This window comes from Apiospora hydei (genome assembly GCF_038363865.1).
Source record: "Apiospora hydei strain CBS 114990 chromosome Unknown utg000004l_segment0_segment0, whole genome shotgun sequence".
Taxonomy (NCBI): Eukaryota; Fungi; Ascomycota; class Sordariomycetes; order Amphisphaeriales; family Apiosporaceae; genus Apiospora; species Apiospora hydei.
This window is the reverse complement of record NW_027117363.1, coordinates 1,661,759-1,676,201: the sequence shown is the minus strand read 5'-3', so window position 1 is coordinate 1,676,201 and position 14,443 is coordinate 1,661,759. Positions and strand designations below refer to the sequence as shown.

Sequence of the window (14,443 nt, the reverse complement as noted above, 5' to 3'; positions counted from 1 at the left end):
TTGGAATAATGGCAAAAGCTGAAATTACACAATCTGATTGAATGGACCCACTTGCGCTCCTTTGGTAGCAAAATAAAACATCGTCAATTGGGAATAGCATGACCTTTATAGGTCCTAAAAAAAGAACTACACAATAGCATCCTCTGGAGGGTTTTCTGTGGTACCTGGACAGACCAATCTGGTTCTACAAAAGGTGGCATTTGTCCACAAGGACTGGAACGTAGAGAGCATTGATGGCTGGAAGAAGGCGAATCCGAAGGCAAAGGCAAAGGCGAGTCCGTGATTTCCAGCGGCGCGTCTTTTTAGTTTCCAGGGATTTTTGCGACAAACGTCAACTTGCAGCTAGGAGCTAGGCCAGCCCGAAAGCATGGACTCGCAGGCGCCCAATGCATTTCCCGAGTGCTACCTACCCTAGAAGGAGCTTGGGCCATGGCCTTTTTGCAGCTCAACACGGGAGCGTGAATGCCGATCAGGTCATCGCAGAATCACAGACCAGAAGATCCAATAGCCAGCTCATGGGGACCGAGGACCCCGTGAAATACAAATGAGATGCATCGAACCGAGATTGGGCGTGTTGGGCTCGCTGCTGCGTTGGCATTGGCAATCAATCCGAAGCCGGGCTCGTCAGAGCGCATCGCAGCGCAGCGCAGCGCAGGGCAGGCGGCAGCAAGCCTCGAAAGGGGCTGCCCTGCCTGCTTTGTTAATGCACAAACGTTGCCACCAGGGCAGAGCAGGGCCCAGGGCCCCAGGGGTCCTCCTGTTAGTAAGAACTACCTGGTGCCGACCTCAGGGCTGCCTGGTCTGTGCACGGGACGGGTGCAGTGGATTTGTTCTAGAAGGCGTCAAGAAGTCCGAATCGAAGCTTTGGAAGGCGGCAATTGAAGGAGGGGAAGAGAGTCCTGAATGCAGAGCTGGCTGGTCGGAGGATGAGTGATTGGCCTGGAAATACGTCAATACAGCAGGCAGTCGGGCTCGACCCCACCACCATCACGACACACTACGTTGTACACTCGCAGATGCCTTCCGGGCGCCATCATTGATCAGTTCTTGGGGTCGGGATCTACAAGGCTGTGTGCGTGTGTGTAGTGAGATCGCGTCTGTGCCTGCCACCTCACAGTCTTACTGAGTAGAAAAGTGCAGCGCGGTCAAAGAAGAAAGGCGCAGGTTGAGACTTGAGTACATGTCTGATGCTTGATTGGGAAGAAGCGCTGGAGCGAGCCACCTGCATTGCATTGCATCAAAGAACAAACAATGGTAAAAGACAGTCATCCATCCATTGATCTGACCTCTTTCACGGGCTTTCCCCCCCCCCCATCTCTAAAAAAGACAAGTAAATCTCGCAATCCAACCACTCTCTACTGCAGTTTGCCAGATAGGCATCAGATTGTCTATAATTCCATACCTACATATATTCGACTCGTCGCCTCGCCCGGCGCCTCGCTACGGCATCCTTTTTGGAAATACCAAGACCTCTCTGCCTCTGTGCTCTACCCCTCCCCCTTCGTTCCCCTCAATCAGCTGCTTCCCGGCGACTTGCAACAGAAACCCGACGCATTGTAAGAACAGGCTGAGCACGAATCAGTGTCTCTCCCTCCTGCTCGAAATAAACATCGGCTAGTTATTGCCTGCCCAAACTCTGTGGATTGCGGAGTAAGTGACGCATCTCTCTTTCTCTCTCTCACACACACACACTCTCTGCCCCGACTTCAACGAACCTCAACTCAATGAGCCCATGCAATTGTGCATGCTGTCTGACTTGTCGTGTCTTAAGCCTTCCCCTGCTTTTTGCTTGATTCACACTTCCTCCTTCCTGCCATTGGATCGTCGGTATTCAACATCCCTCATCAGTTCCAAAAGCAATTTGAGAAACGTACGTTGGAAAGACCGTTTTTAAGCACCTTCCCTAGCAGCGTCAATCTCCTGGCAAGTCCCGGTTGTTCGTTGATTCCTTCCCCTTCCCCACCACCCCCATTTCCGCCGGTGGTCGCTAGTGCAGCTCGCTATCTTCAAACCTGACGCGGATCACTTCTGCACTCTGCTTCTTCAACTCCCTCCCAACAACACACACGCACACACACATCCTAATATCCCAAGACAATACCAACAACGCCCCCTTGGACGTTGTCGCACACACTCCCCAGAATACCCTCAGTCGTTTCCAGTGCCTGTCCCAATCTCCGCCTGGCCTTGCGCTTCTAAATGAAGCGCACACGCACCACCGATTAGCGTCCTGCCCACTCAATTGCACTCTCCACAATCGGTAGTCCACCAGGTGGCATACCCCAGCTGGAACCAAACTTCCAATTAGCCACTACTTCTCCCTACTCTACAAGTCAGTCATATAATAAGTTGCCTTGGGCCACCAGCCTCGAGCAACGCAACTAGGCACTGAGCCGTTAGACCAATCTATTCTTCCTCTCTCTACCCAACAAGTTGCGACTACTGCACCGCTTCGTCCTCTAATTGTCTGCGTCTCGTCGCGGTCGCTCTTACGGTCACCATCCATTTGTTCTTCCTGCCTTCCCATCTATTCAGTTTCGTTTGATCACAGCCTTTGTCTTCGCGGGGACTGTGTACCCCTTTTGGCGAGACACACTCGACCCTTTCCCTGAGAGCCTTGTGCTATCCTGCGCTACTCCCTTCCACAGCTCCTCGTACATCTTACGCCATGTCTGACACGGCCGCTTACCACAGAGAGTTGCAGGCGCTTGAGCAACGTCTGCTGCAAGACAGACCCACCGATATACTACAATTCTGCTCCGACTACTTCATCCGACGCCTTGCGGACGAGCGAACACACCACTTGTCGAAGAAGGCGAAAAACGGGCATACCCCTGAGCCTCTGAAGATGTCTGGAGCAACCTTCAGTAGCCCCTTTGCGGCCAATTCAAATCCGTTCGGTGGTAACAACGGAAAGACGGACACTGGATTAGGGGCACCCGCACCCAGCGAAATGCTGAACATCATCGAGGAGGATGAGAACGATACGGTCGCATCTCCCTCAACACCATCCTTTTCACTCTCCAATTCAGCCAATGGCGGCCAGTCGCGTGGTTTCTTTGGTGGTGATGCCCCGACAGATGGACCACCACACTCGATGAGGAGCTCTCCGGACCCAAGTTCATATCCTGCCCAGTACAACTTCGGAAGGCGCACGTCAGTATCCGCCGAGTCGCTCAAGCCGGTGGCAGACGTCAATGACAACTGGACTCCCCCTACCTTTCCCAAAACACCCGAACAACTAGAGCGTCTGAAGAAAGCCATCTCCGGCAACTTTCTTTTCAACCATCTGGACGACGAGCAAAGTGCACAGATCCTCGGCGCGCTGGTTGAGAAGCCAATTCCTGCCAAGGACATCAAGGTTCGTAAATTAGTTGAGAGATCAACGGATATCTTTGGCTCGATTAGATCGCTAACATTGTTGCTTTAGGTCATCACACAAGGCGATGCTGGCGATTATTTCTACGTCGTTGAGAAGGGCACCTTTGATGTGTACGTAAACTCATTAGGTGCTCTGCAGCCGGGCCCTGATGGTATGGGAGACAAAGTCGGTACCATCCCGGCCGGAGGCTCGTTCGGTGAGCTTGCGCTCATGTATAACGCACCACGCGCTGCGACCGTTACGTCAGCAGAGTCTGGCTGCAACCTTTGGGCGCTTGATCGCGTCACATTCCGCAGGATTCTAATGGAGTCCACATTCGCGCGTCGCAGAATGTACGAAAACTTCCTTGAGGAGGTGCCGCTCCTCAAGAGCTTAACACCTTACGAACGCTCCAAGATTGCAGACGCGCTGGAGACGCTCAAGTTCCCTACGGGTCATGTGATCATACAACAAGGCGATATTGGGACGTCCTTTTACCTCTTGGAACAAGGCGAATGTGACGCCTACCTTGACACGAATGAACAAAGGAAACATGTCAAACACTACAAGAAGGGCGATTACTTTGGCGAGCTTGCTTTGCTTAACGACGCGCCCCGGGCCGCGAGTGTCGTGAGTACCACAGATGTGAAGGTGGCCACACTGGGCAAGAGTGCCTTCGCCAGACTGTTGGGCCCTGTCGAGGGCATTATGAGGAGAACAAAGTACCAAGGAGTGAAGTCGGGCGTGGAAGACATAGATCCTCTTCAAGCCGCGGCAAGGGATTAGGACTTGGTTGGGTTGATCAAATTGGGATTCGAATAGGTCAATGGCGCATAGCTTATCGGTAGCAGGGGTACGAGATGGCAATTAGAAACAAGCCGTTGGCGGCACATGTTCATGTATGGGTAGCAGTTTTACCATGACTCGGTTGAGAAGGCGTTTAAAGATACCTTCGCTTTCTAATTAGATTAACGCCTCTACCAATGCAACACGACGCGATTATAGAGTTAACAAAACTCCGTTTCCTGCTCTTCGTGTACCCATGACGCACCCATCCCATGCTGGCAGCAGTATTATTACCTGATAGGTCTTAGGTCTTTGTTTGCAACAACATTCCGAATGAGGAATTGCTCATATTTCTCAATATACATTTCGCTCGCCACGTCACGCCAAGCTATCCCAATCCATTCATGTTCTGAGTGTGTGCCAATGCTATTATTCCTCAACGCCATTTCCGCTTGCCGCTGCCTGCCTTCGCTGCTCAATGTCGTGCCGTAACCTTTGCACGGCCATCTCTGTCTCGAGGACACGGCCGACGCCCCGGCGCCAGGTAGCGTCAAGCCCGCGGAGCTCCTCGCCGATCTCTGTCTGCATCTGGCGGCGGCTGTGGTTGACGAGCTCGATGTCGCGCTTGACGGTGGCCAGGTCGCGTTCGAGGCCCGCGAGGTCGGCCTCGGCCTGCCAGTTGCCGACGAGCCAGGCGTTCTTGCCGTAGCGGTCGAGCAGGCCCAAGTGGGCGTGCCGCGCCGTCAGGTAGGCCTGCGCCGTGTAGGCGCGGCTCAGGGCGGTTTCTAGTTCCTGCGGGTCGGTGGCAGCGTTGACGTCGTCCTCGTCGACTTCGTAGCGCGTCAAGTCGATGGCGGCCAGGGGCTGCTTGGCGACGAGGCGGGCCTGTTCTTGCTGCAGGAGGGAATTGGCGGTGAAGAAGGGGATTCGACCAGGGGCGGTAGGGACGGGTGGGTTCTTGTTGCGCTGTCGTCGGCTTGTTGTATGGAAGCGAGCTCGGCGTTTATGAGGTTTTCGGCGTTGGAGCGCTCGTCGGCTGTGGGCTCTTTGTCTACGTCTGCAGAATTTGTTAGTTTGGGGATGCTGATGCAGCACTGCGAGGGGGGTGGGTAGAGAAGAAGAACAAAGGCGAGAGAATTGGTGATGTTGACTTACAGGGTAGAGACTCGTGAACGGTGGTTCGGATCGACATGTTGTCTGTCTGTTGGCCGCCCGCCTGGTTCTACTACAGGTTTGGCTGGGTAGTTGAGTCAATTGCTGCTAGAATGTATGCGTCGGTGTACAATTGCGATGCTATGTCGTGGGCGGTGTAGTCTTCTCTAGTCGTATTGATGTTTGGCAATGGGCAGTGAGCGCATCGCGATCGCAAGTTGACCATACTCTACTCAGTATCCTACCTACTACCAACTCTGATAAGGCTTATCGGCATGCAACTTTCCAGCAGAGGCCCCACTCTGAGGGAACAGGCCTACATTAGAAGACCGCTGCTGGCTGCATAAACTGCCTGCAAGGGGGAGGCACTTGTTGTTAGCTCTAAGCTTTTTAGGCGCGCAGCAATAAGCGTTCCTTTGGCCTGCAATGCGACGGTCAATCGTTCTTATGACGACACTAGTCGGGGTAGCACCGGTCTGCCAGCTGCTGAGGACTGAACTGCCGCAGTTAGAGTTGAAGCTCAGTCGTGGACAGCGCTGGCTGGCTGGAGCTCTCCAGCTTCCCGCCCATTCGTTAGGCCGTGTCGCGAACGCCACGACCTAGATCCAAGATGGATCTTGATCGATGCTCGCTGCTTTGACTCATGACCGCGAAGCAGCCAGCTGCTGCACATGACAACGGGCCACACAGAGAACATGAAGTTGAAATAGGCCCTGGCTGTCCCCCTCCACGGGTCTGTCGATCTTGCTACATGTGCGAACCCATTCCATACTTGAAGTACATACTGTCCCTGCCAAGGATAACCTTCTATTCATTGTTCTATTGATTCTATTTACCTTCGACTTTGGTTAAACCCCCACACCCGTCCGGGTCATGCCCGATGTTGGTGCTAGCTCCCTCGACCTCTATCATTGCAATTACAAGATAGCAGTTCCTCAGGAGACCAACACATAAGAATACCAAACTTCGTGATACTGTGCAATTTTGTCGAGGCTGGCCCTCCTACGTCACCTTTGAAATGGAGACCCCATCTCATCCTAGGACACCCTCTCGCAGAAATGCCCTTCTCTTCGCCGTCGTTGTATTGCTAGTTTCCACCACAACACTTATCTCGTTGTTGCCCAAGAATTTCTCCCACAGGCTTCCGTGGAATATACCATCTGGCGAAAATCACGGCTCAGAAGGGACCGGCCACTTACAAAACATTCCGGGGTCTGCGCAATATGATGATACGGAAGAACATGAACATGGAGACGAATATCTGCTTGGCGTCGGAAAAGCCGACATCACCGGCCCTTGTGTAGAGATCAACCTTATGGGCTACGCCGACCCGAACCAGATCGGCACCGGACTGAGACAGAGGCTGCATTCGCGAGCCTTTATCGTTGCTGATCCGCAGCGCCCTGATGAGCGCTTTGTCTACTTGGTGCTGGACACGCAGTCCGGAGATACCGCCGTACGCTATGGCATCTTGTCGGGTCTACAAGAGCTCGGGTCCGAATATGCCGGCTACGGGCAGCACAACATTGCCGTAACGGGAACGCACTCGCATAGCGGGCCCGGGGCTTGGCTCAACTATCTTCTGCCGCAAATCACTAGCAAGGGCTTCAACCACCAGAGCTATCGCGCCATCGTGGATGGTGCCGTCCTGTCTATTCGCAGGGCACATGAGAGCCTCGCTCCCGGCCATCTGAGCGTGGGTTCAACCAAGGTCTTTGGCTCCAACATCAACAGAAGTCTGTTTGCCTACCTCGCAAACCCGGAGACAGAACGATCCCAGTACAACACTAGTGCTGAAGACGATGGCTCGGTTGAAAAAGACATGACCCTTTTGAACTTCCAGCGAACTTCTGACAAGAAGAATATTGGTGTCTTGACATGGTTTCCCACACACGGAACCTCAGTCTATGGCAACAACACCCTAATCTCTGGTGATAATAAAGGGGTGGCAGCAACCCTCTTTGAGAACAGCGTGAATGACGACGAGAGTTCTGCAGAAGGGTTCGTGGCCGGGTTCTCGCAAGCCAGCGTGGGTGACACGAGCCCCAACGTACTCGGCGCGTGGTGCGAAGACGGCACCGACCAAATGTGCAGTTTTGAGAATAGCACCTGCAGCGACGGCAAGTCACAAAAATGCCATGCCCGCGGACCCCCTTTTCACTATGGACGATACCGGGACCGCATCGTGCTTCGAAGTGGGCAGACGACAGTTTGAACCCGCCAGGACCCTATACAGCCAGCCGGACAAGCTGACCCCAATCCGTGGTCGCTGGGTTAAGTCCTTCCACACCTTTCACGACATGTCGAACTACAAATTCGCGCTATCAAACGGCACCGAAGTCGCCACGTGTCCGGCAGCTTTGGGCTACTCCTTCGCGGCCGGCACTTCGGACGGCCCGGGCGCTTTCGACTTCACGCAGCACAATGGCGGGCCCAACACCACCTCGCCTGTGTGGGGTGTTGTCTCCGGCCTCCTCAAGGCGCCAACCAAGGAGCAGAAGGCATGTCACCACCCCAAGCCCATCCTCCTCGACGTGGGCGAGGTCCAAAAGCCCCTATCTGTGGACGCCCAACGTGGTGGACATCCAGGTCTTCCGCGTGGGGCAGATGGTCATCATCGTGAGCCCCGGAGAGGCGACGACGATGGCCGGGAGGAGGTGGAAGAACGCAGTCGCAGGCGAGGTTGCGGCGAGATCCGGGCTCGCTGAGCCCGGACCCGGGCCTCACCCTCAGGAACCGGTTGTAGTGCTGGGCGGCCCTGCGAACAGCTACACGCATTATATCACGACTGAGGAAGAATACGGGTATGTATTCGTCTTTGTTTTGCCCCGCCTAACCCCCGACATCTTTGCCGGTCTGAGTCTGTTTCCTCATTTTTCTTCCGACCACTAATATGAGTGATCCAGCATCCAACGCTACGAAGGTGCCAGCACCCTTTATGGTCCACATACACTGCAGGCTTATATCAACTTGACTCTATCCTTTGTGCCGTATCTGGATGCGACATCGCGCAAGAACCCTCCGATCGGACCCGAACCACCAAACAACGTGAATCGCAGTTTGAGCTTCGTACCCGGTGTCGTATACGACTCGCCAGGCCTAACGAAGAGCTTCGGTGATGTCATCACCGACGTGCCTGATGTTGTTCAGCGCGGTTCAGACGCCACCGTTGTCTTTGTAGGTGCCAACCCGCGAAACAACCTACGGCTAGAACAAAGCTATGCCACTGTCGAGAGGCTAGTCACGTCAGGGGATGATGATGCTACCAGTGATGACGACAAGACAGAGCTCCGGGCTAAGCAGACGAAGAAGCGAGGGGAAGGCAGCAGCCCTCTAGAGGGAGAAGAGAAGAAGTGGATCGCCGTCCGCGACGACAATGACTGGCATCTGGTGTTCCGCTGGCGCCGGACCAGCGAGCTGCTCGCGACGAGCGAGGTCACCATCACGTGGGAGATGGAGACGGAGACGGAGCCGGGCATCTACCGCATACGGTATTATGGGGACTCCAAGAGCTTGAGAGGGCGCATTACTCCATTTGAGGGTGTCAGTAGGGAGTTTACGGTCACTGCTTGATCCGATTGTACCATTAACGAAATTGCGATATCTTTGTACATTCTAGGGTCTCGGTAATAAACTGATGTATATTTCCAAGTTGTCATGACATGAGTGTCATACCTTCTTTCTAGGCTTTCCCGCGTGCCGCCGAACCGTCTTGGCCACGTGGATTGTCACTCTAGGTCCGCGGGCCAGGGACGGCGTTCCGGGCTGTGGCATAGGCAACACGCTACGGGCCACTGTAGCTGTTCATTACGCTCTCTTGGAACTAGTTCTGGTCGCCCGTCCTTTTTAGGGGTAGGGGTTGGGTTAGGGTTAGGGTTCGTAACCAGGGGTCGGCCGTACGTCCTCCAAACTGTTGGAATATCGTCTCGCCCCTTTTTACCGCGAACTGGCATTCTTTTTCTCGTAGTCAATTGGCATCGACGTCTGTATTTGGTTATCAGATCTTCCAGAGAGTTATATTCAATCAACTCCAGGACGAGGCGACTGGGGCGTCCACACGCTCACGTTCCTCAAGTCTTTTAGCCGGCGTGGCTTGAGGACGCTCGGCTGGTGGTGTTCTACCAACTTGGGCATGTGTTGAGGCCCTGTAAGTCTCTTTTACCATATCCGTGAGCACTTCTCATTCCGTTCATGGTCCCTGAGTCGAGACAATCTCATCCATGACTAAGTGATCTGCAAACTCGAGAAAGCAATAAGGGGTATCTGAAACAAAACCAAGTCACGCCACATGGCAAGACACATTGAAATGAAGCTATAAGCTCAAGAAACTTTGTCGTGTAGAACATGCACTCCTCCGCAAACACAAGCTGTTGTCTGGCCCCTGTACATCCTCCTTCGCCACGGAGGCCTTCACTGCGACATTACCGATGAAGCTGCCGCCCTCGTCGAAATTTTCGCACTTAGAGGCGCCAAGGAAGGATCGACTACTGGACCCGGGCGTAATGGGCGTATAAATACCATGGAAAGCAGTATACATGGGCAAAATTCATGATGTCTTCATTCAACACTAGTAGTATATACGTCTAGCGACCGACCAAATAACTTAGTATAGCCGTTCTCCCGCCCTAGCAAAACATATTTCATGAACTTGCTTCCACATATTGATATGCAACGCTCCCGCTTGTCCCCTAACTCGCTAGTATGCTCGTAAAAGGGGCATTATGCCGAGATAAAGGTAAAATAATAAGATAAAACAACGATGATATAAGGAATTAACGATTGTTTTATCAAGCTCCAGAAATGGGTATCATTTGATCTGACCGAATAGCCAATAGGTTTCACGAAAAGAAAAAAGAAAACATGACGTCCAACAGTGGGAAAATTACCACATATACGTTGATAAAGGATCCCTCCTTCCCTAGTTGGGCAGCGCCAGCAGCGCGAAGTGGCCACCCACAACAGGCCTGGCATTGAAGGTGATGCCGGGGAAATCGCCGGTGTTGCCGTCGAACAAATCGGACATGGGCCTGTTGGTGGGCGTCGCGCTGATCCAGTTGGCCAGCTTCTTGATGAACATGTCCCGGGTGTCGGAGCTCGCGATGGCCGCCGCGAACAGCATCCAGTCGGACTTGACCCACGTGTGGCGCGTGTCGAGCGGGACGCCGTACTCGAGCGCCACGGTCGGGTAGAAGGCGGACTGCATGTCGTACACGGACTGGGGCACGAACGAGGTCCCGAAGCCCAGGAGGCTGTTCGCGTACAGGTTGTACAGCAGGCCGTGCGAGTCGCCGTCGCCGTAGGAGAGAGTCGTGTGCGGCGGGTTGGCGGCCTGGTTGATGGCCAGGTTCTGCCATTGTGACAGGTAAGAGGTCGCGGTATCGCCGAAGCTCTTCTCGTCATCCGAGTTGCCCGTCATTTTCGCGATCTCCGACATGGCCCGGAGACCGATGATGCCCTTGATAGCAAGGTTGGTCTGGTTGGCCAAGGAGCCGGCAAAGTCGTCCGTGGAGATCTGGTTTGCGGGAACAAGGGAGTCGTCGACAAGGTAGCCGGCCCATTGCTTGAGTAGCTTGTAGTGGGTATTCAGGTAGTTTGTGTCGCTAGTCCGCTGGGCATAAGCCAAGGCCATGATGATCATGTTGCCACACTCCTCAAGCGGCATCAGCTCGTCGTTCCCAGCTGGGTAGCCCTTGGCATTAGGGAAAGTGCCCAAGTCATGAATCGCATTAGTGTTGGGGTAGTGGCCATTTTCCTGGTTGATAAACAAGGGGTTCATCATATAAGCCAGAAGCTTGGGGTTCGTGTAGAGGATGAGAGGCATTGACGGGAAGATGACGTCGACTGTCTGGATATCACTGTTGGAGCTGATCTCCTTGAGGAAAACCAAGGGAGCAGAGTCGGTGCCGCAGAATTGCAAGGCACCAAACGTCTGGCGGACGCTTAGACTGGTGATGGTGAGGTAGTCTTGGCCAGCAGCAGCCAGAGAGTCACTGGCAACTCGGTTGTCAAGATCCGTCGATAGACCCGACACTGTTGAGTAGTCATTGTAGAAAAACGTCATCTAGCCAAAGTTAGTCCGGAGCTCTCGCATCGAATTGCGGATGGTATACGTACAGCATCCAGACTGCTGGAAAAGTAGCTCTTCCATAAAGACGGGACCTTAGTCAGACCATCGCCTTCGCCCAGGAACGAGATGGCATTGTCTTGTGTCAACCCAATAGAGAAGAGGGTAGAGACACTTTCGCTACCAACGGCTCCGAGCCCTTTGGTGAATCCAAAAACGGGCCTGCGAGAGGATTTAGTGTATGTTTCAGTATTGACAGAAAAATTGCCAAACATGTATCGCTACTTACCACTGGTTGCTGACTGCGCGGAAGTTGGTGTCTTTGCTGTTTGCAAGGACCCCGTTCTTGGCGAAGCTGGCTCTCACGTCCACATCTGGCCCGCTCTGGTACGTGAGCTATTCGCTTTGTTAGCAACGGATTCAGAGGTTTACCGGATGACCAGGTTCAGTGTGTTCTGCAAAGACTTACACCATCGCCATCTGCCGTAGACCAGTACCACGTTCCCCAAGCTGCTTGTTCTCTATCCTCGGCCATCTCATTCTGCTGCTGCCGAGTGATTGTGTGATAAGCGACGCCGCTCGCAGTGTTGTAGTCCCACTCAAGGACTGCACTGTCGTCACCCGAAGCCCATTCTATAATTGTCATTAGTAAATCATGGGACCGTCTGGCATGTACATGGAAGAACTCACCACCGCTGATATCGGTGTAAATCTCGACATCGTGTGTTGAGCCATCCAGAGAGTGCACAGCAACATCGAGGTACGAGAAGGTTAAGGATTGCCTCTTTAGGTCGTTGGGTGTGACAGGGGACATGAAGGTAATATTCATCCCGACTTTACCTCCGACGTCCATGATGAAGGTGCTTCTGGTGGAAGTGTAGGAGAACTCCGTCTGATCTACAGCTGCAGGGCCATTGGCAGCAGCACCCATCCACGTGTAGGCAGTGCCATCCACGCGAATCATACCGACCCAGCCGTTGGTGTGCTGACTGTTATACTTCGTTAGCCTCGGAATCTCATCATCATCATCATCATCAGTAAACATGGTGAACAAAAGCGTACCTCCAGAACTGCGGCCATTCTCCCGCGAGATAGCCACCATTGCCGCCGTCCTTTCCTACCGGCAGCCAGGTGTTGATATATGGTGACCGGACTGCCAGTGGTATGGCCGGTGGTCGTGCCGGAGAGAATGTGGAGGCAGCATGTACGAGTCCTCCAGTCAGCGCCACTTGGGCAACTGCGGCAATACTGAGTCTCATCGTGGGTGGTACACTTTCAACAAAACTGCCAGGAGAGGAAGAGAGCGAGGTAGTGAGGTAGAGACGATGTCTGCCTTAAGAATATAAGGAAGGATAGAGAGAAACCAAGACAGGCATGAGAAGAAAGCTTAGGGCGATCTTAACCAAGGGCGGGCGGAAGTAGGAGTAATTATACGAGTCTGATTCACAACGGGAAAGGGAAAGGAACCCGTGCCGTTTTCCGTGGTATAGTCGACCGACTAGGGAAAAGGATCTTCTCAGTAAGATCAGACGCTGCTGCTGCTAAGCAGCCAAGTCTAGAGGGAGGAGTATGTAGAAGCCGGAGAAACTGCCAAGTCGGTTGTCGGGTGCCATTGCATATCGAGTCGGGGGCCATACTCATCCACCTTGGGGGTGAGAAAAGAAATCATGGGACTTGCTATTTCGACGTGCAACACGGTCCTATTCGTCGGCCTGACCGCGGACGGCCGACTTGTTAGGAAATGGGCTTAACTCCCATGTCAGGAGGGCCCATCTCGCTTGCGAGGAAGGATTACTCGCGGCGGTAGAGCAAGGTAGACATACAGACCGGCCGGTGGGTAGGTTCGCCTCCTGGTGAGGTCCGCCCATGCGCTCGCCATCGTGTGAAAGGCTAGCGGGGGTGCCCGCCAAAGAAGAGGATGGTTTAAACGGCACGAGAGTCAAGAACCCGTTCAGCGCCGTGAGCGAGGCAGGCGGGTCGGGTGAGCCAGACCCAGGTATGTGGGTTGGGTTTGGATATCTGGACACGCGGTAATGAGCCCCTCAGAAAGCAGCCTCGCGATTGGGCCGAATGATGGACATTGCAGGTCTGAGAAACATCCCGAACGGGGCATGGCAAGTGGTGTAACGAAAATTAGACTACGTGCATCTGTCTGTCTAATGCGTGCAACCATAGAGCAGTAGAGTTCGATAGGTGGCCGCGTTAGGAAAGTGATCTGCCAGTCATGGGAAGGAAAAGAAAGAGGTAGCATCATAAAATCAAAGACAGCAGGGATAGGTCACTCGACACGACAAAATGCGTTGCGAAGGGTGTCAGCTACCACCCGACATGGGATCTGGTAGGAGGGGACTTCCTGAATCGATTGTAGATGGATGGATGGATGGATGGATGGGCTGGGGGAAAAGGGGCCCTGGCTGGCTGGCCGGTAGTGTTTTCGCCCCGTCGCTAACAACTTACATCGCCGTGAAACAGTGAGCGAAGGAGATGTTCAGCACACAAGCGCAAAAGAAGATTAATGGATGGAGGCTGGCCCATGGTACGAGCCGGCGAAAACGGGCTCGGGTGTCGGCCGCTTTCCGGACGAACACAAGAAATAAGCCTTATTAAGCAGGTACGCCATTTTCGACGGTGTCATGGAGAGTGCATATCCTCACCCGAGCAGGGTAAGTTGGCAGGCAGAGCAAGCCACCTCTCCAGGCGCTGTTCGTCTGATGGAAGAATCCCTTATTTCATCCCGGACGTTCGCGCGTTTCTGGACGAGTTCGCGATTAGCGGATGCATGATAAATCTGACCGCCTGTTTTATATGTTTGTGCTACTTGAATCATGAGCGCATGATTAGGTGCATGTCTAGATCACTTTCGATGTTGGCAGCGCGAGTCCGTAAGTCCGTAGCTAAAAGCAAGGAAAAAGGTCCCGCACCGCTGTGATTTGTCGCCTCCAGCCTTAAACGAGATGACCCTGCAATTAGCAAGGCGAGTGCCGTTGCCAGCATTGCCCGTTTCAGCATCCGCCATGCGGCGTGGCTGATTCGCATCGACACGTTCGCAACTCCTGCATTACGAGCTAAGGCATAACAGA

At 53.6% G+C, this 14,443-nt stretch overlaps 4 protein-coding genes across 4 annotated transcripts; 2 read left to right on the top strand and 2 right to left on the bottom strand.

Annotated features, from left to right (window-relative positions):
* Nucleotides 1-2,668: 2,668 nt before the first annotated feature.
* On the top strand, nucleotides 2,669-4,147 carry PG997_003037 (uncharacterized protein; the record flags this gene model as incomplete). Its single annotated transcript, XM_066807352.1, has 2 exons — nucleotides 2,669-3,361; nucleotides 3,431-4,147. The coding sequence occupies 2 exons, from the start codon at nucleotides 2,669-2,671 to the stop codon at nucleotides 4,145-4,147; spliced, it is 1,410 nt and encodes a 469-aa protein (XP_066670970.1).
* A 429-nt stretch (nucleotides 4,148-4,576) lies between these two features.
* Nucleotides 4,577-5,339, bottom strand: PG997_003036 (uncharacterized protein; the record flags this gene model as incomplete). Its single annotated transcript, XM_066807351.1, has 2 exons — nucleotides 4,577-5,241; nucleotides 5,303-5,339. 2 exons carry the CDS (start codon nucleotides 5,337-5,339, stop codon nucleotides 4,577-4,579), a joined length of 702 nt encoding a protein of 233 aa, XP_066670969.1.
* Nucleotides 5,340-6,614: 1,275 nt separating this feature from the next.
* PG997_003035 (uncharacterized protein) lies at nucleotides 6,615-8,872 on the top strand (the record flags this gene model as incomplete). Its single annotated transcript, XM_066807350.1, has 4 exons — nucleotides 6,615-7,484; nucleotides 7,579-7,860; nucleotides 7,889-8,103; nucleotides 8,206-8,872. The coding sequence occupies 4 exons, from the start codon at nucleotides 6,615-6,617 to the stop codon at nucleotides 8,870-8,872; spliced, it is 2,034 nt and encodes a 677-aa protein (XP_066670968.1).
* Nucleotides 8,873-10,217: 1,345 nt separating this feature from the next.
* Nucleotides 10,218-12,622, bottom strand: PG997_003034 (glutaminase; the record flags this gene model as incomplete). Its single annotated transcript, XM_066807349.1, has 6 exons — nucleotides 10,218-11,360; nucleotides 11,414-11,585; nucleotides 11,653-11,759; nucleotides 11,833-11,996; nucleotides 12,054-12,352; nucleotides 12,426-12,622. 6 exons carry the CDS (start codon nucleotides 12,620-12,622, stop codon nucleotides 10,218-10,220), a joined length of 2,082 nt encoding a protein of 693 aa, XP_066670967.1.
* Nucleotides 12,623-14,443: the final 1,821 nt, after the last annotated feature.